General features: G+C 47.3%; 1 protein-coding gene across 5 annotated transcripts; it reads right to left on the reverse strand.

The window, feature by feature from the left end:
- Positions 1–898: 898 nt before the first annotated feature.
- Positions 899–23818, reverse strand: PRKAA2 (protein kinase AMP-activated catalytic subunit alpha 2). 5 transcript variants are annotated; one of them, XR_005953909.1, is made up of 10 exons: positions 23624–23818; positions 18056–18197; positions 16047–16140; positions 14596–14740; positions 13666–13753; positions 10866–11090; positions 8767–9271; positions 6888–7014; positions 5734–6671; positions 899–5686 (listed from the first exon to the last, which is right to left on the reverse strand). XR_005953909.1 is itself a non-coding variant. In XM_041421383.1 (9 exons), exons 1-9 carry the CDS (start codon positions 23715–23717, stop codon positions 6433–6435), a joined length of 1659 nt encoding a protein of 552 aa, XP_041277317.1. In that variant the 5' UTR covers positions 23718–23818; the 3' UTR covers positions 899–6432. The 5 variants fall into 5 exon arrangements, 4 of the variants coding, with proteins under 4 accessions (XP_041277317.1, XP_041277319.1, XP_041277320.1 ...); XM_041421383.1 differs by having other exon boundaries at positions 899–6671; XM_041421385.1 differs by having other exon boundaries at positions 899–6671; positions 23649–23817.
- Between the last annotated feature and the right edge of the window lie 478 nt (positions 23819–24296).

The raw sequence follows: 24296 nt of genomic DNA on the forward strand, positions 1-24296 counted from the left end.
TGGTGCTTGTGGGGTTGTGCCCAAACCCCTGGGAAACACAAACTTCTGCACTGCCAGAGGCAGCTGATTTAATGCAAGGATGCCTTGCAATACCCTTAGAAATGCTTTTTGTTCCTCGTGGACACATTCCAGTGCATGCAAAGAAGAAAAGAGCTTGCTATGGGCTGACTCCAGATAATATAAAAAATGCTTTAGATACAGCAACTTTGATTTCCTCAATTAAACCACAGGTTGGCTATATTTAGGTCAAGAGATTGGTCAGGAAATTAAACTCATCCTTTTTTTTTTTTTTCCCTCTTTTATAGTCTCATTGGTACATCCTAACCACATCAAAACTTACAATAATTCTCATGTGAGTGTTAAGCCCTGTTCCTCCACGTTTCTCCTCAAAGGGGAAATAATCACGGTAACAGCTGTCAGTTGATGAGCCTGAGGGAGAACTGAAATTGTGTAAAAAGGGGATAGGATAGGGACAAATCTGGGGCACTCCCTGCAGCTGTGTGCTTGAACTGGAGTTACATCCTCCTGCATCACAGGCACAGAGGAAACAGGTGCCCAGTTTTGTCCCCAGCACTTTTTCTGCAGTGAAAGGTTATTTTTGCATGATGTCTTCAAAATGCTTCTCCCTCTTTACTCCTTGCTGTAAGGAGTGAAGATCTGAGTCAGCACATATAAATACACAGGCCCAGCTCCTGGCATGGATTTTAGGTTGGGGAAGTTGTTTTAATTACTCATGTGGAAATTTTAGCTACACCCCCTGCCCCCTTGCCCCCCACCAAGCCCTGGGGGCATCTGCGGTCCCACAGCTGGGATGTGCAAGGATCTCCAGAGGGAAACTCCACCAACCAACCCCAGCCTGCAGAAAGGGACCGTGCAGTAAGGAAATCCAAAGGATTTGTTGCTTTTATCTCTTTTCATCTCTGAGTTTATTAAAGTGCAAATGTCAACCATGGAGACGGCTATCACATGCAGTGCAGTACACCGAGAAACAGTTTCCACACCATAAATGGAAGGAAAAAGGCTTCGTTGTGATTATCTGATGCACAAAGGACAAAACTGAACCAGGGCTCTGTGCCCTTCCATGACAGAAAGTACTACAGCCATGAACTGGGAAACAAAACCCTCTCCAGGCCCTCAGCTGACAAAATAGAAAATATCGAGAAGGATGGAGTGTTTACAGAGCTCAGGGGTTTTTTTTCTGAGCTTCATGTTAATGATATGTTTGAAGGGATGCTTCTACTCAGAACTTTTTAAAGTTCGGTATCTTTTTCTTAAAATTATAAATATATAATATTATAAATCATAAACATTCCTTAAAGTATGAATTTAAGAACTGCAGTGGACAAGTCCAGTTTACCTCTCTCATAGAGCTGAGGTTTGTCTGCCCAAAGATGCTGGGCCAAGCACACCACAGAAATCCTGGGATTCAGTTTTGCTTTGTGTTCTAAAAGAAAAAAACAAAACAAATGCATTGAGGTACAAACCACGTGAATATAACATGATACAGAACACATGAACATGCTTTCAGCAACAAGAATAAATATTACCATGGCTACAGAATCTACTTCACAGCTTTGTGAGATGAGGATAAATAAACTATTTCCAAACTTAAAAAAAAAAAAAATCAGAGATGAATCTTACAAATAAACTTTGATTTTTAAATTAAGGCAGCTTCAGCAGGAACTTCAAGGCTTTTGTTGAAAACAGACTTTTTCTAACACCAAAAGTGTACTCGTGCTTGCAGGTAGAGCTCTGATTCACAGTCTAGTTCTCCTAATTTTGACGATTAAAATGAGCAAAGATCTGTGCATCGAATACCAGGTGTGCCCTCTGCAAAAGTCAGTGTTCCATCAGTAGTTGTCATGTGGGAACTCTGAAACCCAGTTCACCTCTCAGGCATGGGACTGAGGTACCTCTGGCTGAATCATTAACTCCATAGCCGGGAGGCAAGCTGGGAATTCAGAATTACAAGAAGCTGTTGCATTTTTTTTTTTTTATAAGCAAATGATGAAAAAGGGATATGTAAGGGGAGGGCTAAGGAAGCCAAAGGAAAAGCCCATACCAAAGTAAGACCTTAAGAAAGGTGACTCTAGTAAGGTCCATCATATACCTGGAACAAAACCAGACCCTAAAACTTTCCAGGAAAGAAACAGCAGGAGCTCGAGGGGGGGTTGGCTTGGCTCATCCAGATGTGCGATTCTTCTTCCCTCTCTCCTCTCAGCTAATAAAAGGGTGAAGCCAAATAATTGCACAACAAATGGTACTTCAAGTATTTAGAAACACGGCCTGCATGTCTCAGAGGGGGGATCCTGCACGAGCTGGGGAAATTGTGCACCTCGTGAAACAAAGCTGCCACTTGCAGCAGCCCCAACGCGCAGCGAAGGCACGAGTTCATGTCCTGCACACAGCTCCCTCTTCCTCCTACAGGGCTGCACGCTGACAGCAAAGAGCAGTGAAATGAAAAGGAGTAGACAGAAGGGTGATTTTGTTCAAACCTCACCAATTCCAACACGAATGCCACTATAATCACACACGGAAACGCACACACGGCACACACTAACCAGCTGGCTCACGTTTTTACAACACTGCCCCTGTGCTTGTACACACCTTGTGAAATGCTGAACTGGACACACACCTGAAGATGCATTTCTGACCCGTTGAAGGGGGAAAAAAAAATATATCCTGCTGCCTTTACCTGCTCAGCTCCAGCTCCTGAAAATAAACCTGCCCCAAAGCCATCAGCAGCAGGGCTTTGGCCAGGGGGGTGGAAGGGCAGGATTCTCACAGCTCCTGATGCCACTGCTCCTCCCATCCCTGGCCAAGGCCATGCCAAGCCTGATGGGGTGAGCTAAGCTACTCATGGGCTTTACCTAAAAGAGGGTGTAAAAATAGCATTCCCTTTGTCCAGGCCCTCTCAGAGGCTGGGATTAGTGAGGGGTGGCAGTGTCCAGGGCACACACCTGCCCTGCTGGAAGAATAAAGCTGAGAGGTCAATGACAGGGATGCCACCTACATTTTATATATAGGCATGTATGCATATATAGTATTTACATATACATAGCTTCCAACAAGAACAAGCAAAGGTATTTTTGAATTAACTCATCCAGGAGCTGGAGGTTTCTGTTGGAGCCTATCTGAACTCTTTATCCTTTGCATTTTGTCTCTCTCCCCCTCAAGCTGAAGCAAAATTTGGGTGAGTTTACGGCTTGCAAAGCACAGCTGTTCAGTGGCTTCGGAAGAATTGCACTTGGAGTAATTCAAGTTTCTGTAGTTCAAATATTGTCTACCCTGCTTTTCCCGACGCTTGTGCATGTACCAGCATAACTCAAAAAGAGCTGACCACAGTGTTAACAGTGTGGAAGTTAAACTCTTCCTCTGGAAAATGTAACTGGAGGTCAGCAGCTCCTGTGCAGCTGGGAAACAGAACACAGCCTACTTGAAGGTAAAATAAATAATACAAAGAAGTGAAAGTCCTCAGGGTGTTCCAAAGTGCAGCACAGATTTGGAGAAGGCTGTGATGGACCAGTCAGTCTGATGTGGTCACTGGGGAGGTGCTTCCACCAGTCCTGCTCCCTCCACTGCCTCTGCTGACCCTGAGCAGGGAAGTGCTTCATCTCTTTGTGTCTCTCCAAATGGAAAGCTGAGTAACTCTGACTGCCCTGCAGGCAGGACTGGTTCTGCAGATCCACACAGCAGTTAATGTTTGCACGGGTCGGAGAAGATGCCAAGTGCCACAAGGGGCTTATTCTACAACCTAGAAATCCCACCTGCCTCCAGGAAGCAAATATTTCCTCTCAAGGGCATTTGCTGCTGCTTAATACTATTAGTTCTGCTGGGCAGGAAATCCCAGAGGACAAGAGTCAATTTGAAAAAAGACATCAGTACATCTACCTGCTCCTGAGCCCCACACTGGAACACACCAGCCCCTTATCAAGGGGGCTACAGGTGCTGCCAGGACTTGGCAAGATGCTCAGCTGGGAGTGAAGATTTGAAAAGCCTCTAACATTTGAAATACATTTCACTCATTGCTGTTTCCTGGATGGAAATGAATGCCTGGCCCTACAGCTGCTCCTGCTCCTTAGCAAAGGGGCTCATCCCCATCACCCCAAACCATTTTTGCTCATCTCAGCCTTGATCCAAAAGCTGCTGGAGGGCTGGGTGCTCCTCAGCTTTGACTCTGGGGTGGGGTTTGGGGGTTTTTTTGCATGCAGGAGTTTGGATTCTCCATCCAAACTCACACCACAGCACTGGGGACACAAATCACCTGGCAGCCACCAGGCACAGCACCAAAGCTATCCTCACCCCAGAGTACTTGTTTAATAATCATAATGTAATAAAAGGCTCACTACAAAACCTAGGAGCACTACAAATATTTCCAGTATTTCTTACAGTCCAACCACTGCTGTGTTGGATTTCATGTTCAAGAGCTTAACAGCAAAACTGACTTTTTTTCTTTCTTTTTTTTTTCTTTTTCTTTTTTGGAAGCTTTCTATTTTGTGCGGCTTCTGGAAAAATTGCAGCTGTAAAGTCACGTTAGTGAGGATCCAAGCACAATCTGTAACAAAAGTAAGGCAATTTTGTGGTTCTTTTTTTAAAAAAGGGACTTCAAACTGAAAAGGTCCATTTAACTGCCAGTAGATGGCAAAAATATCCCATGTTTGTCTTGATTACCTTAAATGATTAGTAAAAAAGGCTTAATTTGTTGTTCTCTTCCTTGCTTCTCATACAAACTTGCAGAAAGTATAAATTAAAGTGCAACTGTACAAAACAAAACTCTAGGAAAATACCTCAGGGGGTCATAAGAAGCTATCAAAAAGACAGATTACATTTTTTTTCAAGTTGAATGACTGCATACCTGGGACCAGCAAAAGTTCTTTGCTTTGTTTCTTAAAACAGAACACAAATGAAAAAAAAAAAAACCAGAACAAAACCAAACCCGTCGCCCAACTTTTTTTTGGCAAAGCTTTCATAAAGCATTTGTTCCTTGATTAGACTGTTACTTCATAATCAAGTAAATGGAATTAAATACCATGTCAAAGCCAAGCAGATGCCAACGCTGCCCATTAGCTTAATCCCGTGTAATAAAAAATAATAACTCCTTTAAAGAAAGAAGTCACACATGCATTAGGGTTTACCCTTGGGTAACAAGAATTTAACCTTAAAAATCCCCGCAGTTCATCTTAAAAAATAAAATCCAATCCTTCAGATAGCCAGTAGCAAAGGAACAGTAAAATTCCGGGTTGGGATGTCCCTGCCTGGTCAGCGGAGCAGCGAAGGTCACAGTCCAGTGGGCAGCAGCAGCAGGACAGGAGAGCCCTTGGGCAGGGGCAGTGAGTGTCCAGCAGCAGGGAAGGCAGATTTGGCAGTGATTTTGGGGAGGTGACAACAGGCAGAGTGTCCTAGGGGAAAGGTGTGAGGTGAGTGCGCTGGAGATGTGCGCTGCTGATGGCTCCTGCCCATCAGGGATGATCCCAGCCCTCGGGGGAAGAGCCGGGTTCTCAGGTGGGTGATCCAGATCCTGTCCTCTGCTCACCTGAACCCTGCCTGGGATTCAGCCCCTGGGGCCCGTGGTGAGGCAGGGGAGGGGAGCAGGCTGGAGGGAGGTGAGAAAAAGGCAATCTGCCTTCAGCTCCAAGTGTGGCGAGCAGGTCAGTGCTGTGTGGAGCCCTTGGGCAAAATAAAGCACCTTAGGGACACTCCTCTGCAAAGAGAGGACAGGGACAAAGACTGCACCTTAGGGACACTCCTCTGCAAAGAGAGGACAGGGACAAAGACTGCGCCTTAGGGACGCTCCTCTGCAAAGAGTGGCCTACCCATGGCAGGTTTGCACCAGGACCTTTGCACATCCCACCTTCCCTGCTCATCTTCAGCAGAGGGAAAAAGAGAGGGGAGGGAGGTCATATTGCACTAGTGCAGAAGCATCTAAGCAGCTGCTGCTTTTGGGAGAAAAGTGTTAGAGAGGCTGGCACCTGGGGGTGAACACTGCAGAGCTGCTTCATCACCCTCCACTCCACCTCACAGAGCTCCTGGTCAAGACCTCTGCCCTGGCTCAGTCCAGCCTGCCCCTGCTCTGCACAGCCTCAGGGAAACCTCAAACTCCCTGCAGGAAGCGTGGCTATGCCTCCATTACCTCAGGATGAACCAGGGGGAGGTGTCTTCCAAAAACTCAGTGATAATGTTCGTTACTTTACAGCCTTAACATTTCCCATGGGGTTCACAAGGAAAGAAGAAAAAAGAGTATTGGATACATTTCACTAGGCACAAGGAGAGAAATGAAGTTAATTTCCTTGGTGCCTTGCTAGAAGGGGGCACGTTTTGGGTCTGGACTTGGCTCTGTGGGGCAGTGAGGGGAGGAGGAGGAAGAACAAGGAAGCAAGAGAAAGGAGGGGGCGGACGAGTCAGCGCAGATCCTCACAGTGCGCAGAGCGGCCGTCAGCGGGCCAGGGCCATGATGAGGCTGGCACACATCTCGAAGAAGTCCATGGTGTGGCTGCCCAGGCGAGGGGGCACCGAGGGGATGCTGCCCACGAAGGAGCCGCTCAGGGAGCCCATCAGCGACTGGCACTCGGTGGCCGCGGCCGCATCGATGCTCAGGCGCGGCCGGTGCAAGCCCGCGGCCGAGCAGGAGCGCTGCGGCGTGGAGGAGCCAGACCTCTGCTCCATCACCTCGTCTTGAAAAGCCAACAAAAAGGGAGAAGAGAGGAAAAAGTGGGATTAGTTCGGCAGCTGCAGCGCGGGTGTGGTAATGAAATGGGAACAGCAGCAGAGTTCGAGAGGCGCGAAAGGGCTTCTGCTGAAGTGACACGGATGTAAGCGCTTCAAAATGCAGGGGATGGTTCTTAAACTTCCAGCCTTGCCCTTCTACGTGTTCTCCATCTCCTACTCACCATCGATGCTTTTGAAGTCCAGCAGATAGCTGCGGTTGTCCACCTGGTAGAGCTGCAGGCTCATCTTCACGTAGTTGCCGGTCACGGGGTTCTTGCGGCGCACCCGCAGGTGGTAGGCATTCACCACCTGCAAGGGGAAACTGCCCTCAGCAGGGAGACTCCAGGCAGCAACAGGAACACTTCTTTCCTTATTTTTTCTAAATATGAGCAAGATATCTTCTGGGAAAAACAGTTTCTCAAAAGGAAAACCACTATAAAGTGAAGCAAACGGCTTCGTTTCCTCCTATCTTTAAATATTCTTCTTAAGGCTGTGATTCACCAGCTGCTGGCTGAGGAAGCTGCAGTGACCCACCTGCCAGGCACAAAACTGATGTCTGCTCCTCCCTCAGCAGCAGCCATGGCCACATGAAACAAAAAGTCCACTCGTGGACAGTACTCGTGAAATCAGGGCAAGCTGGGCAGAGCAGAGCAGCCTCTCCCATCAGCACAGCCAAACCCAGTGCTTCTAGATCAGTCTCAAGCTGAGTATTTCCCCTTGCTGTTTCCCACCTCACAATCTGCTGCATCTCATTTACAATGAGATGCTATATTTATGAAGAAACTGCGTGGATGGGGGAATTAATTCTGATGAAGAGTCACATCTGAAGTTATTCTTAGGGTGGGAAAGGCTATTGTGAAACCTCCTCGTATGAAATAAGCTCCGCTGCCTACACAGAGATGTTGGGCTGAGTCGGTTTTGAGGCTGTAGCAGAAATACAGCAGGTTTGTTCACTCCCTGTAAAACCTTGCAGCTAAAAAATGTCTGGCTGGTGTGGGCAAATGCACCTGGCCAGGTCCATCTCCTGCCTGGTGCAGGGAAATGGGGTTTCTGGAAGCTACTTGGTTTTAAACATGCATTATTATCAAAAATAAGGAGGAGGCAGGAGATTTTAAAGAAGCAGAACAGTGAAATTCACACAGTACAATGCTTGGGACCTGGAGGGAGGAGGGGAGCTCCTCTGGTGATGAAGATCTGGGCTGAAATTCTTCTTACCTGGCTCCCAGTGCTCACATGATGCTGCTGCCAAAGGCCACCAGCCAGGAGAGCTCACCTTAGGGGCTGCTCCAGGATCTGGGGAGTCAGGCACAGCAGTAGAGCTGCAGGGCTAACTTAGGGATATATTATTCCAACTTTGAAAAGGTCTGTGACTAAATGTTGCACAGCCATGGAGAAATACCTGCAGTGAATACTATCAGCTGAAACATCTAGATTTAAATCAAGAAGCTGAGCCCTAAACTGAAGAAGCAATAAGTGTCTGAAAAGACACGTGGTCCGAGAGCACTGCTGCATTTCCATCAAGGAAAAAGCCACCAACCACATCAATTATACAAATTCTGCACCCAAGGGCCCCTGCCCCTCATCTGGGCATCCTTTAGGACAATCTGTACTGTACCCTTTCTGTCCTGACAGGACCAGGCAGAAATAATGAGAGTTCCTCTGCTCAGGAGCACTCGAGATGACCTCGCAAGGAATTAGCCACTAAAATTAGAAATGTGAACAGCTCCTCTTATCCCTGCAGCCAAACAAGGCAGAATCATCTTCCCAGCAGAAGTCTTGAAGCACTCAGAAAGAAACCCCGTATTTCACACCAGAAAGAAACACCACAGATAAGCACAAATAAGCACAGCTGGCACCTCAATTCAGTGAGTTTGCCTTACCAAGGAATAGCAGGGATGATTGCAAGGTGGGGGCATTTATCTGGAAACAGGTGAGGCATTTATCTGGAAACAGGAGGGGGCATTTGTCTGGAAACAGGTGGGGGCATTTGTCTGGAAACAGGTGAGGCTCCCTGAGTTTATGGGATAAAGGATGCTGGAAACCCACCCCAGCACTCCCTACCTTCCACTCGAAGTCCAGCTGCTTCATAGCCCGGTACACCTCAGCCATAATGTCATAGGGCTTGCTCTGGCTGCGGATCCCCAGGTGCCACTTGGCCTTTTTGACAGTCAGGGGCTTTGGCTTGGTGGTGTTGAGGGCGTCCAGGGGACAGCGAGCCTTAGGGCTGTCGGCGATGAGCGGCGGCATCCGCTCGGGGTGCGGCTTCACGCCCGGAGGGATGTGCAGGGCGCTGTCGTCCATGAAGGAGCCGGTGGGAGGGCTGGAGGCCAGGTAGAACTCGCTGGCCTGGTTCATGATGCGGCGGTTGTCGATGACCAGGTGGTAGGCCACGGCCAGCTGGTCCTGGGGGTCACCACTGTACAGGCTGTTCATCACCTCCGACTCGGTGCACTCGAACTTCTCGCACACCTCCCGCACCGCCTCGTCGTCGATGACCGTGGCGTCGTAGGAAGGGTCCTCTGGGAACAGGTAACTGGGCAGCTCCTCCTTGAACCACTCGTGTTCCCTGGGGAAGGCAGAGGGGAGCCTCGCTGTGATAGCTGTGAAGATGGGGGAACCACCACCAGCCAAGAGTGAACCCCAGCTGATGAACGGGGAGCAAAGCCCAGCCTGGTACAGGGACAGCGATGGCACTCTGCAAACTGGGTTTGAAGACCTCAACACTTCCAAGGGTCTCACACTTTGGGATTCCCATGGGCCAGGTGGAGATACAGAGCATCAAACCTACCCAATTCCCATGCCCAATACCCAATTCTCACCAATTTACAATGAGGTGAATGATCATTAAGTGCTAAAACTCACACACTGCCTTGTCGATTGTGGGTGTACCAGTTGTGGGTTTCTCTGGGTCTGGATTGAAGGCACTTGAGACAGTAGTTCATGTTGGGACTCAGGTGTTTATTATTTTTTCCCAGTAAAACAGTCTCACTACTGTGAGTTCAGCAGCTTTTTATTAGAAGGCACAAAATGGCCAACAATCTCTTGTTATAATGTCTTTTAAGACTAAACTATCCAATGAAGAACTGACACCTAGATTATTTTCCCTTTTAACCCAATAACAGATCCCAAAGAGCCCCCAGTGAGGACTGTTCTGCCCAATTACAAAATGCCACCCAAACCCATGAAGAAGGAAGAAGCATGAAGAAGAAACCCAGGAGAGCACCCTGTGCACTCCATCTTGCTTCCGTCCACAACATACTAAAAATCCCAAATCCTAAATTTCTCACCAAGTGATACACCTACACTACTCTCTATAATCTATTGCACACTTTTGTGCATTCTAGTCTATCTTGAAGTCTGGGAAACTTTCTCCATGAATGAGGGTCAAAGTCAGTGTTCCCCTGGGGGTCTGGGCACCCCAGAGCAGAAAGAGAAATATTCCCAGTGCCCTGGGTTTCCATAGTCTATAGGTTCTATATACTGACAGCAATCTTGCCACATGTGCTGCCTCTCTAATATGTAATTAAATCCTCTCTTCCTAAGGAATTAAGGAATAAAAAAGGAAGTTTGCATGGGTTTGCTTGAAGGGTAAAATGAAGGCCATTCATTGAAAATACATTAAGAACCTGAGAATTTCTGGAAGCCCTAATACGGTTTATGTTCATGCTTAGCACATAGCTAGATGTAATACATCCAATAGTTACATATTAAGTTAGTAACTCTTGGGTTTCTCCCCCTTTTCTTTTGGATATACAGTAAGTACAATGATTACCCCCTTTATCTGGTACCCATAGGGACATGGCCTTGAAATATAGTAATGAAAGATGGTTGTTGGATATTATTAAATTCTTGGGATTATTGCATGCTATAGCTGCTTTTGCTAAGTGCTGTTAAGAGATTTTTAAGGCTAGTTTATAATGCAATAAAATAGAATTTTAAATATTTGCATATAAAATATATATAAAAAATCCTCATCCTGCTCATCATCACCCACTTCCAGCCAGCACAGAAGGGGTGCAGGGCTGCTCCTTGAATCACTTGGGACAAGAACTATCTGGATTAGCTGACTACTCCTGAAAACCACCCTGCCACCCGCTAACAGGTGACCCCCAGGACAGTCACCAGAGACCCCCACAGTCAGCCAGCCCACCCTAGCCCACCTGATGTCCTTGATGGTGGCTCTCTTGAGGGGGTCCACCTGCAGCATGTGCATGAGGAGCGTGGCCACGGAGCGGTTGAGGTACTCAGGGATGTAAAACACTCCCCCACGGATCTTCTTGAACAGGGTGGGGACGTGCTCGTCGTCAAAAGGCAGAGTGCCACACAGGAGGGCGTAGAGGATGACACCACAGCTCCAGATGTCCACCTCTGGGCCAGCATAGAGCCTGCACGAGGACAAGGGCAGGAGAAAGCTGTCACCACCACCCTCTCCTCAAGCAGGATGCAGGCTCTGTGTCACCCCCATCCTTTCCTCAATCAGGATGCAGGTTCTGTGTCACCTCACCCTCTCCTTAATCAGGATGCAGGTTCTGTGTCACCCCCACTTTCTCCCCAGGCTCTGTGTCACCCCCACCCTCTCCTCAATCAGGGTGCAGGTGGGGGGACCCCCTGCCAGCTCCAGCAGGGACAGAGCTCCAGCCCACACCAGGGCTGCTCACGTGGCTCCCCCCAAAACCAAATGTGCCTCAGCCAAAACTGCTCAGGGAAGTGAATGGCAGGGATGGCACTGGCTGCCCACACTCCTGTGTACAACCCTGCCTCCACCAAACTCTCCAAAAAGCCAACCCTCACATTTGCAAGAGCCCTGCCACGCTGTTTGCTACTTTGCCCCATAAATTTCTGTTTATTGAATGAGGCAGATCAAGCAGCAACAGATAATTCTGTCTCTGAGTGTTTATTTTTGATGTGCTGGAATCTAAATGCTCCCACTTCTGACAAGCTGCCAAATGTGCTCTCTGCCACCACCAACTCAGGACATCCCAACTAATACAGTTTTGCTGCTGCTGCGCATCTCTTTTTGCTCCATCTGATGCCTCCCCAGAGATTTTGGGAGGCAACACTTGCCCTTGGGCTGTGAGGCCCAGCCAAAATACAGAAGTTGAAATGCAACTACAGAAGTCTCTTCATGAAACCTGCACTTGCTCCTCCTGAAAAGCATCACTGCAGACACATCAGCAGAGAAATCATGCTGGTCATGCATGTGACCATTCTCTGAACACCCCCAACACACCTGGTCTGCTTCTCCAAGGGTGAGACTTTCCCTGCTGAGGCCAGGGACAGCAGCAAAGCCATTTTGGAATGGCAGAGGCTCAGCTGGATGCTCTGCCTCCATGCCCAACTCCCACAGATCAGAAGCTTGATTCTTTTGCTGATAAGAGCACTGCCTGAACAGTTTTTTGGACCTTTAAGCCCACATGAGATGCACTTTTATGGCTCTGAAAACTGAGCTGTCACGCTCTGCTGCTTTTGTGCTCTAGCAGGGAAGGCAGCAGGAGCCAGGAGTCAGCTCCCCCCTGCCCCACACAGCCCCCAGAAGGGCAGGGAGGGTGGGCCGTGCCTGTCCCCCCAAAATGCAGCTCTGAGAAGAGGCCAGCCTGGCACATTGAGCAGGGCCATGAAACTCAGGCAGCCCTGAGCCTGCAGGTGGGAGTGATGAGGGAGGGATGCAGCTGCAGCCAGCCAAAAAGTGCAACACGTGGGCTTGGTTTTGGTTTTCCTTCTTACTTTTGTTGTTACTAAACTTCATTGCCTGTATCCTGGGAACACTCAAGGACTAAATCCTCCTTGCTGATCTGCCATGTGCCTTGTCTCCTATACAAATTGAAAAACGTGTCTGGCCTTCACTGAGATGGAAATACTATTTTTTTGGAATCCCAGTAGTTTCTGGCTTTGTCCCCTTCTTGACAATGAGGATTTACTTGGTTTCATTTCACACACAGAGCTGTAGTCACAACAGGGTTTTTGGATGCTAGTCTAATTCCTAGGATGCTCTGCCAACACTTACTCTGGTGTACACAGGGATAAAATAATCATAATCACAGCAAACACATTCTGAACAAAATGTTCTATTTAAAACCTACAGATATAGGCAAAAATACATTGGATTAAGAAAAGTAAAGCTCATGGCAAAAGGGATTTAAATAAATAAGGGGCAGATAATGAGCTGGGTAGTTTGAAGGACCATTCAGAGGACTGAAAATTTGAAAATCTGTATTTGCAATCTTTACTAAGGTATTACAGAGAGAATTAGTGCAAAATGTACATTCTATATAATTTCTGTCCCTGACAGCAAAATATAGGAGGCAACACTTCTGTATCAACATGTGGAAGTCCAATTCAGCCTCGTGGGGTGTGCCCAACACTCCATGTGCTGTACAGATGTTTCATGCTGAGAGATGCAACCACAGAGGAGGTTTGTCAATTCAAAGAATCAGTTCAAAACAAAGCTCTGAAGGCTGAGCCTACTGCCACAGCCAAAATCCTAAGCTTAAGGAACCAGAAGACAAGTATTTTCTTTACCAGCGTTGGGAAGGGATTAAAGATCTTCCTGCTCCTTTTGTTAGCGAATGGTTTTCCTCGTTAACACCGTGTTTTATATTACAGGTGGGAAGGAGAGGAGGGGGTGGCCTGGGAAAGCCTTTCCACCTGGAACCTCAGTATTTGCATCCAAAGAGTCATTTTCACCCTCTTTAATTAGCAATATAAACAGTCAACATCTGGTATTAATAATTCCTCCAAAGTAAACACCTGTAGCAAAACACGGTTTGCTATTACAGCTACTGAGAAGTAAAATAAGCAAGAAAACCTTCAGATCTTTGCCAACAGATTCACCCAAGCACAAAATCCAGGTTGGAAGGATTCAGCTACTTTTACTAGACGTGCAAAGCTGTTTCCAATACCAACAACAAATTTAAACTCCATGTGCTCACATAGACTCTGATGAGAAATGGAATGTCTTACCTTCCAGATATGACTTCAGGGGCTGCATAATTTGGGGAACCACAGCTGGTGCGTAGAAATTCACCATCTGACATCATGTTGGACAGTCCTAAAAAAATAAAAAACGCTAATTATACACTGATGCTTTATCTGAAGGTCCAGACATGCTGGACCCTGTGTCACACAGAGAAAAGGAAGGGGAGTGGGATATTTGGAAGGGAACTGTTGATATAATTAAGACAGACTTCTCTGACCTGATTTGTAAATTGTTACTTTTGTTATTATTGCTGTTGTTGTTTGTTATTTTTTTGTTGGGTTGGTTTTTTTTCACATCCAATCAAGAAATATTCACTGCAGGCTAATTTTGCTCCTCTAAATTGCAAATTCCAGAGCATGGAGGAGAAGAGAAATAATTAATCCCAGAGCACTCACTTCATATGGCAACTGGGTGGAGCTGCGAAATGAGTAAATCTTCAGAAGGATTTACATTGTTAGAAAGGACTCATCAGGACGGAGTTGGTAGCCCGGGTATTTCAATGGATTTCAATCCCTAATGCCACTTAGAGACTCCTGTTACTGCTGGTTTGTAAAATGAACGGAGGCCAAGAGCACATGGCCAAACAGAGGGAGAACATGCACGAAAATAAACACACACAGCCAGCTCACCCTGAATTAGCTGCCCCAAGCCTGCCCCAAACACAAATTAGGTAAATTTGACATTGGGTGATTACACTCAAACACAGCAGAGATTTACAAATTATCTCTCTGCTCCATTCTCAGTGCCCCTACAGGAGCAGCCTGCAGCAAGTAATCCCTGCTGCTGCAGGAAGGGCAGTGTTTGTAAGTGTGGGATTTCCAGGTGCTGGTGGTTGGGGCAGCAGGCTCTGCCGCTCCACGGCCACGCTCCGGCGGCGCTGGCTGCGCCTCCGGAATGCTGCTGGGGTCACATACCAAAATCAGCTATCTTTGCATTCATGTGTGCATCCAGCAGCACGTTCTCTGGCTTCAGGTCCCTGTGCACCACCATGTGCCTGTGGCAGTAATCCACTGCAGACAGGATCTGCTGGAAAAGGCGTCGAGCTTCTGCCTCCTCCACCTGCGGGGACAGCAGAGGGAACAGCGCTGGGGCTTGGTGCGCACTCAGGCAGGGGAAGGTTTCACTCAGCAAGGAGCCAAAAAGCTTCCAGAGTGCAAAGGGAAAATCCCAGAGTGCCTCAGAGCAGCAGCAGCAAATAAAGCAGATTTCTCACCCTTGCATTTTACAGTGTGCCAGTGTTTGAAAATGATACAGCCCTGAGATGGAAGGTGAGACCTCAGTTCAGGTGAGATGACAACAAGAATTTAAAGGTGGCACCTATCAGACAATGGCCTGCTGTCCCAATTGGACTGGTACAGATCCAGGCTGGACAAAAAACCACAGAGGATGCTGCTGGGAGCAATTCCTCATGGACTTCTTCTGGAAGCAACAGGTGAAGCTGGAATACCGAGGTGATTTTAATTACCTGTGTAGCTAATAAAGTTGTCTGAGCTATATCAGAGAAACTATATTTTCAATTATTATTTTTACTGATTAATTCCAAAAGATTCCCTTCACAAAAAACTGAGTTTATCAGAAAAGATCCAAATCAGTCACTGAAAAGATCTAGATGGGTAAAGTGTGTGAGAAATCAGAACTGTACATAGAAAAGAAAACTGAGTCAGCTCCATTGACCACTACACTAATCTAACCCAATCTGCAGTAAATGTATTGATTTTGTAGCACACAGAGGGAACACGTGATGGGCTGATCCTTCACCCGAACCCTTAATTCTGGATGTCCACTTTGGCCCATTTTTACCTCCTTGCCCTGCAGCTGCTCCACAGGGCAGACACCAGCGATTTTCCTTCTAACCAAAATCTCACATTTCACAAGTGATTTATACCCAGTGGGACTGCTGGCATTTGAAAATGTTGCTCAGATAAGCCACATCCTTGAAAATTCTTCAAAGAACCTGACATGGAACCAAGAGGGGGGGTCTGGGAGAGGTGAATGACTGGAGTGGAGATCACACCAAGTGGTTTTCCCCTCCCATGCCATAAATTTGCTGCTGATCGTGGGGGTTTTGACAGGCAACCCATAGCTAAAAATCACAAAAATAAGCCAGTTTTCCAAATATTTGCCCTAAGCAACACGTTACCTTGTATATTTTGGTTTGAGAATGAAAAATACACCAGAGAATGCTGCAAAAATTCACAAACAAGTTTCGTGTGAGCCGGTATGAGACACCCCAGATGGGGTTGCTGTGAAGCAACTTCTATTTCGGGCCTTAACCTTAACTGTGCTCCCTTGGGCAGGCATTTTGCTCCAGAACACCTTCCTCCACCCACACAAGTGCTGGGGCTGACTTGGGACTGGCACTTACACGTCCGTGCTTACAGATGTAATCAAACAATTCCCCCCCGGACACGTATTCCATGACCATGAAGAAGTCTGTTGGTGTGCTGATGACCTGGTACCTTCAAAAACACAAGCAGATTTTCAAAAAAATACATAATTAGGAACAAGGAAAGGCTTTTAAACAGATTATTAATTACACATCAACATTTCAAAGAAGGATTTCTTCAGATCTTACATTTTTAACTGCTTTCCACTCCTGAAAAGCTGTCTCTTGTTTACAATATAATTTTTACTTGTCTGTGAAAGGACCTCTTTTCCAGACCTATGATCTTCCCTCAGCCCTTTAAATAATCCTCTGAAATATCTGCCAGGCAATCTTACCACGTTTAGGACTGCGCTGACTTTCAAATTTCCATTTTGGGTAAGATCTGCAACAACAGCTTTAGAAATTAAGTCCTGGTTAGCTTGGGGCAAAGAGAGGATCCATCTGGTTTTCCTCATATCAAAAAAAAGATAAAGAACTCTAGGCACTAGAGAGAACTTCCTCTGGACAGGTACAGAAACAAAAAGGAGACCCCCCTCTAAAGTTATTTTTCAAATATCAAATCTCTCTAGAATGGGGGAAAATCCCAGAGCATCACTTTCAACTTGCTGATTTTGTTCTATTTTCCTTCAAAATGTTCCCCGAGCGCAGCAAAGACATTTGAGTGTCCCAGCTGGAACAAACTGCCAGTGATCAGCTGAGGTCAATGCAGCCCCAGGAATTCACAGCAGCACCAGCTGGGACCTCCCTCTCTTTTATTTCAAATTAATTGTTTTGTTGCTGTTGTTTTGGGGTTTTTTTCAGATGAATTTCATTATTTTTTACAGGACTGTAATTTGAAACAAAGAGATTTCAGCAATTGTCAGAGGCTGGCAAGGGAATGTGGGATACTCCCATAAAGATCAATACATTCAGCTTCATTTTTCTGAAGAGCTTTGGACCCAGACATCTAAGCTACTGTTAATTGCCCCAATATTTATTTTATATACATTTAAAAACTTATTGAAAGAGGTTTGTGTGCCCCAGTCTCCTCACATCTTTATCACCGTATTTCATGAATGCAACATGTATCACAGCACACAGATATTGTCAAACTGGATTTAATTTTTATTGCTTTGACAAATGTGTGAACAGGATTTGACTTGCAGGATGCTGGGCACACAGCTGAGGAGTCTTGCTGGTGCTTTTTTCATTAAATAATACCAATCTGTTCTCCAATAAATCCATGGAACTGTGAAGTTACTCTAAAGTCAACAGTTGCTGCATGGTTAGTTATTTAACTGTACGGAGAATTTGTTTTCCCTTGCCTCTAAGTCCCAGGTATTTGCTATATCTCATGCCAGTTTTAAGGCTGACCTAAATGTCAACTTACCCTTGCAGTTACCATTCAACAGCTTTCTTTTATAGGAATGCCAAAGATATTATCGAGTGCCTCATTAATGTGGGCTGGCTGCACAAGCTGGGGATTGAGCAGGAATCCCAGAGGCTGCAGTGCAGGTGCTGATTTACGACCCCAACTCAGGTTCATCAAAGTGGAGACTGTCAAAACTTATGTCTGAATAATAAATTTTGGAACAAAAAAAAAAAAATATGTTCTTTTAAGCTCTGGCTAATCAGTCCATTAAAACATAAATCCTATTGACTGGAGGCCAAGGTTTCACTCTCAGAGCCTGACCATGCTGCAATTCATGGAATCACAGAATGGTTTGGGTTGGAAGGGACATTAAAGACCATTAAAGACCATGGGCAGGGACACCTTCCACTATCCCAGGTTGTTTAAAGTCCCATCCAAACCTTGCCTTGAACAGTTCCAAGGATGGGGAAGCACAGCTTCTCTGGAAAAGCTGTGCCAGCGGATCGTCTAACACACAAAAACTTAACCAAACACAATTTTTAGTGCTCTAATCCATCTCCTGAAACCCAGCTAGCTGCGTGTGAGAGGTCTCTGTGCAGAGAGGAGCAGCTGCACACGTGGCAGGGAGGGTACTCACAGCTTGATTATGTGAGGGTGCCGGAAGAGCTTCAGGTTCTGAATTTCTCGTTTGATCTTCCCCACCACATCCAGGCTGCGGATTTTCTGCCTGTTCAGTATTTTCACTGCCACTTTGTGCCCTGTCAGCTGGTGCTCACCAACTATTAGAGAGAGAGAGCATTGCAAAGTCACTAAACAGTGCAGCAGGGTTCACACAAGCAGTTTAGGGCACTACAAGTAAAAAGCCACTTCTGAAGGGGAAAAAAGCAGAAGATGAGGGTGTGAAATATTTTAAAGTTTTTGTCTCCTCACTGTTTTCCCAGTGGAGTCATAGAAGGCAGAAGAGAGGGGACTTATCTGCCAAAAACACTCCACTAAACAGAAGAGTGAGTTGCTGGAGGAGGTCATACCCCAAGCTAATTTGCAAGGATTTATAGCATGTAAAAGCTAGATTAATCAGAAACAGATATATTTAAATGGCAGAGGAGAATCTCCGCCATAACACACTGGTAGACAAAATCCCTCATAAACCCAGGCTCAAAACTAGACCATCACACTTCTTTTTTTAAAAAATGGTATGGGGATTTTCCTTGCCCAAAATAGGACTGCGGGATTTGCATTACTAAAATGAATTTCTATTTATACTTCCCCCAGCATGCTTCTTGCTTTGATGACAGGCTGCAGGAACACTGCTGGACTGCAGGAGCAAACTCTGCTTTCAGGAAAGATGCAAACTTGAATATGGGTTTTTTTTTAAAAAATGCACTTGGTGCATTGAGATGCTGATGTTTATCTCAGGGAAAAATCATAGCCATAAACTGGGAGGAGCAGCCCCACTGTCGCTGGGGAAATTGCAATTAATGATGTGAAACTAATTCAGCGTGGGATCCATTTGTTATCAATAAACAAACCACACAAAAAAATATAAAGCCCCCAGGAAGCAAGATTTATATTGAAATTGAGAGCAGAAAGGGCTTTAAAAATGTGATGTTTATACCCAAAAAGGGTTCTCAGAACCAAGCTGCCCCTTCTCAGTATTTTCCAACATGATACTCAACAGAGTGACACACGGAGGGTTTCCTAAAGCCTGCACAGAAAAACCTGCTTACAGTAAATATTTGTGCTCTCTAATTACCAACATCACCCTTCCAGTGCAAGGAGTTAATTATTGCCAGCAAACCTTGTTATTACGTTATTAGAGCCTGTAATTTTGGCAGCCCTAATGAGCTGATCAGAAGCACCCGGGGTAAGCAGGAGGTGTGAGAAGGGCAGGGCAGCAGCACTCAGGGCACACCAGGTCACTATTATTAGCCACCAGATAAGACCTGCCAGAGATTCTTTCCTCAATAAGAGCATCCTAAAAATAAAACACTTCACTGCCCTTGAAAATTAAAGCACCACTTTGCATGTCCATTTTATTCCTCGTAATACTTAAAACTACTAGATGATGGAATGAAAATAAACTCAGCTTTGCAGCAGAGATGCAATTTAGGGATTAGCTGAGGGCTGGAGGAGACAGATAATTCCTCTGGTGCAGTGCAAGGAGAGTGCTGTAAATAGTCCAGGGAGGCATTTTCCCTGGTGAATCCTCGGGAAGAGAAGAGCAGGGCACTGCTGCAGGGAGGTAAAGCAAAGTTTTTTCATTGAACTAGGAGGAAAACCCTGATTTCTACCACCCTTTCTTTCAGGACAACGCTTTCTGGCCTTGCCTCAGCATATGCTTTGAAATTCTTTTATTATACACTAGGGGAAAAAAAAAAAAGCCATGCCCAGAATGAATAATTATTGTTTTTAATACTATTGCCAAATAGTTCATCCCCTTTCCCATCCGTGACAAACAATGTGTAACTCTGTGAAGGTTTGCTAGCACAAACACATTAATAATTAAAAATAAACAGCCAATGTTGTAATCCATCTTTTGTTTACAGTAAGCATTAGATACAGAGATATTATTGTTTCTGTCCCCAGTGACTTGTTAAGCCTCCTTGAACTCGGTGAGAGAGAGAGACAAAGAGGGAACACAATTTCCTACGTGGTGGGAGACTTTTAAGCCTTTGAGGGCTCTCTGAACTGCAGGAATTTAGACATGGGCAGTATGGACAGCCCTCCCTCTGCTCACAGAGGCACTGTCTCTGAAGGCCAGGATCATCCTAGAAGTGAGGGGCAGGTCCCAGGTCTCCCACAGGCATGGAAGAGGATCCTCACCACAAGGGTGGGCAGTGGTGGCCTTGGCTGGGGGTGAGGACACCTCCTTCCCTCTCACTGCTTCCCCAGATTCAAAAAGTGGAGACTCTTAACATTTACTTATTTTTATAAAAGGGAAAAAAAAAAAAGAGGAGGAATAGTGATTATAGCACCATGAGCACAGATAATAAATAAAACCCCTTGACAGCATGGCTTTCTACATCACTTTCTTTACCCTCAGGCAGCTCAGGCAGCACAAGCAGTTAACATTTTTGCAAATGCTTCAGGGCAATGTAGAAGCTCGTGGAGGGGTGAGGAAACTCCTTCCCTATCAGCTCTGCTGGCCCTTATCTCAGCCCAAAGTTAAAAATGAAATCCATCCAAAGCATATATTTAGCAATGCTGTATTAATGCTGCCCCAGTGCCTCTTGCTTGTGTGTTGTCACAGCCTCTCCCTGCCCTTCCTCTGCTCAGTCTCCTTTAGTTTATCTTCCCTCTGACACCAAGTTTGTCTTTCAGCAGCAATGCCACAGTGCCTGGGAAAAATGGGATCTGATCCCGACTGGAGCCCATGGAGGTGACACAAACACAACCCAAGCACTGCCAGCCCTCGAGGGACCACAAATCTGTCACTTTTGTGGCAAACAAGCCAGGGAAAGGAGCCACCGAGGCCCCCAGGGATGCTGTGGGTGGCATCACACGGAGAAAATATCTGGGTTACTACTGTGAACCTCACTGTGGTCACAGCAGAGCTTTTGGGGACCCACAGGGTGGGACGTGCCCACAGCAAACACAATTTGTCTCATGTGTTCTTGCTAACCCCCTAAGAAGGAGATGCCATCTTCTTCCTCCAAGGTTTTGCTCAACTCCCAAATCCAAGACCTCCACAGTCCTATTTCTGCAAATTAGAATTTTTTTTTTTCTGCAAATAATTCTAATTTCTGCAAATCATCTTTGGCCTGGACGACAGGGGAAAATAACTATATTTGGTAAAAATGCTGTGTAGTAACTCCAAGTCTTGACATGACACCTCCTGTCCATCTACCACATCAGCCCCCTCTCTTCTAACAGATGCTGGGTCCTCATCCCCACTTCCAGATGGAATTTCAGTGCTAGCACCAAAATCCTGCCCTCAGCTGCCAGCCTCTTTGCTCCCCTCTGTGCCTTGTGTGGACTTTCTGTAAATGAGATCCAGAAATGGAAATGGCTTCAAACAAAACAGTTTCTTGCAGTTTTTAGGAGGATCAGCTCTCTGATGACCCAGTCAGGGACTTTTTCTGTCGTGTCTCTGGCTCCTGATGGCTCAAAATGACTCCTCAGCTCCAGCCATGAGTTCAAGCTCTGGTTTGTACCCCACGTCACTCCCATTCAATTGCCAATCCTCCTTTTCGTTTCCATTTCTTATGTCCCTAATAACAACAGTCCTGAACAACTGTAAATTATGATTTCTTAACTCTGACAAGTAAGGCAGCAAAAAGCGCCAAAACCAAAACCTGGTGCAAGGTTTTAAGAAATTAAGAATTTTAAGAAAATACATCAGCAACAAGAAACGTCACTGATGGCACCTGACTTCTCCCTGAAAAAGCAATTATTGTACCCAATACACAATGTTTGAATCAATCAACAAAACCCTCTACTTTTCTCATGTGAATACAAGTTTTTCTGCAGCTCATTTGATTAAAATGCTGTAATTCCATATAAATGGGAGATTCCATTTCTTCATTTCAGTTCCCAGTCTCAAGCACAAACTTCACCTGTCAGTTGTAGGCAAAATATTAAGGGAAAAAATAATATAAAGTGTACTACTCACCTATAAAGGATTTTGATCTAGGAAATCTTTTATGTTATTTGGAATATTTCTTTGGAAAATGTCCATTTTTACCAAACTCAGGTCATATGTGGGGTAGGGGGTATTTGTGCTAGTTAAAGGGGAAAAAGGCTATTGTTGGCAGGTTTAAATTGATCTGCAAGGAAAAAACCTGCCTTTGGAGCAGTTCTGAGGTCTGCTAGTACACACGAGTGATTTAAATGGTCCTTACTGTTAGAAGTATTTATTCTGATAATTCTTTAGACAGTAAATTTGTGGTTTGGGATTAAACACAGCAATATATTTTTAGGGTCATGATTAATGGCCACAGGTGGACTTAGCTGCAGTGGTTGTGGTGGTTTCTTTCATCTGCTGTCAATTTGGGTTTATTTTAAAACCCCAGGAACTGAGGGCAGGCACAGCACCTCTTTGCCCAGCCACATCCCAGTGGGTGGGGGACACTGAGTGGGACAGCTGCTCCCCCAGCTCGAGCTAAACCAAATTCCTACTGGGAAACAGAGCTTAGAGACTGAATTTTGTTGGTTTTCTCTTTTTTTTTTTAGTATCTTGCTTAAAAAAAAATGAAATTTGCACGTAATGGCAGAATCCACAGGGAAAAAAGAAACACAAATATTTGCAAACCTCACAGCCAGGTAAAGCAAAGCCTTCAGGATGTGAGCTGGCTGCTCTGTCATGACTGGCCAAAGAATCCCTGCGTGGAGCCCCAGCCTGACACAATCCTGGAATGGTTTGGGATGGAAGAGACCTTAAAGCTCATCTCGTCCCTCCCTCTTCCATGGGCATGGCCACCTGTGACTATCCCAGGCTGCTCCAAGCCCCGTCCAACCTGGCTTTGAACACTTCCAGGGATGAACACTTTCGCTGGGCACCCTGTGCCAGAGCCTCCCCACCCGCACAGGGAAGAATTTCTCCCCAATATTTCACCTAACCCTGCCCTCTGTCAGCACGAAGCCTTTCCCCTCGCCCCACCACGAGTCCCTCTCCAGCTCTCCTGCAGCCCCTTTAGCCACTGGTGGCTCTGGAGCTTTCCCTTCCCCAGGCGGAGGGAGCCCAGGGCTCATCCCCGCGGGAGCCGCTCGGGGCAGCGGGGCGATGCTCGGAGCAGCAGCACGAACCGCCTCGGCTCCCGGCTCCAGAGCACCCCGGAGCACCCGCGGCCCCTCGGGAAGGGCGGCAGCGAGCAGCGCGCTCCCGGCACCGAGGGGCAGGATGCCGGTGCGCCTCCAGCCTCCCCACCGCCTCCCTCCGAGCGCGGCAGCAAAGTTTTGGTGGGTGCTGCTCGCAGCACGGGCTCCGGGGGCTGCGACAGCCCGGAGCACCGAGGGGCGAGCGCCGCATCTCCCACCGCCCGCCCGCCGCATCCCCGCTGAGGGCAGCGCCCGCCTCCCCGCCGTGTGCCCCGGGCACGGCTCCGCCAGGATGCCGCCCAGGGAGCGGAGCCGAGGGAAGGGAGCGGAGCCGAGGGAAGGGAGGGAGGCGATGCCGGCGCGGAGGCCGCGGGAGCGGGAGGAGGGAGGCGGCGGCGAGGGGCGCGCCCGGCCCGGCCCGGCCCCGCCCGCGGCCGCGGTACTCAGCCCTTGACTTTGCCGAAGGTGCCGACCCCCAGCGTGTCCCCCAGCACGTAGTGGCCGATCTTCACCCGCCCATCGTGCTTCTGCTTCTCGGCCATGTTCGCCCCCCGCCGCCGGACCACAATGCACAGGGCCGGCCCGGCGGGGCGGGGAGCGGAGCGGAGCGCGGCCCGAGGGGCGGGGAGCGCCCGGCGCCGCCAGGTGCGACCGGCGGGGAGGGGACAGCGCCCGCCGCGGGGACACCTGCCGGGACACACCCACCGGGGCGGCACCTGCCGCGGTGACGCCCGCCGCGGGTCACACTGCTCGGGGCGGCGTTCTCTGTGGCACCTGCCGGGGGTGACATGGCATCCTTTTAGAGAGGCACCTGCCGGGCGGTGACATCTTTTTAGAGAGGCACCTGCCGGGGGTGACATGGTATCCTTTTAGAGGGGCACCTGCCGGGCAGTGACGTCTTTTTAGAGAGGCACCTGCCGGGGGTGACATGGCATCCTTTTAGAGAGGCACCTGCCGGGCGGTGACATCTTTTTAGAGAGGCACCTGCCGGGGGGTGACACCCTCCCCGGGTGACACTGTACCCGGGGTGCGTTCTCTGTTGGCACGCACCTGCCGGGGGTGACATGGCATTCTTTTAGAGAGGGACCTGCCGGGGGTGACAGCCTCCCCGTGTGACACGG

Source organism: Onychostruthus taczanowskii, unplaced genomic scaffold (assembly GCF_017590055.1).
Source record: "Onychostruthus taczanowskii isolate IOZ18803 unplaced genomic scaffold, ASM1759005v1 scaffold7, whole genome shotgun sequence".
NCBI classification, from domain to species: Eukaryota; Metazoa; Chordata; class Aves; order Passeriformes; family Passeridae; genus Onychostruthus; species Onychostruthus taczanowskii.

What these genes read in the sequence shown, in the direction of transcription:
- PRKAA2 (XM_041421383.1), bottom strand. Translation starts at nt 23,717, where the DNA reads ATGGCCGAGAAGCAGAAGCACGATGGGCGGGTGAAGATCGGCCACTAC. An exon ending in ACATCTGTAAGCACGGACGT is followed by an intron (nt 14,741 to 16,046) that starts GTAAGTGCCAGT and finishes CTGTCCCCGCAG; the next exon opens with GTGGAGGAGGCAGAAGCTCG. An exon ending in GGACTTCAAAAGCATCGATG is followed by an intron (nt 6,672 to 6,887) that starts GTGAGTAGGAGA and finishes TGGCTTTTCAAG; the next exon opens with ACGAGGTGATGGAGCAGAGG.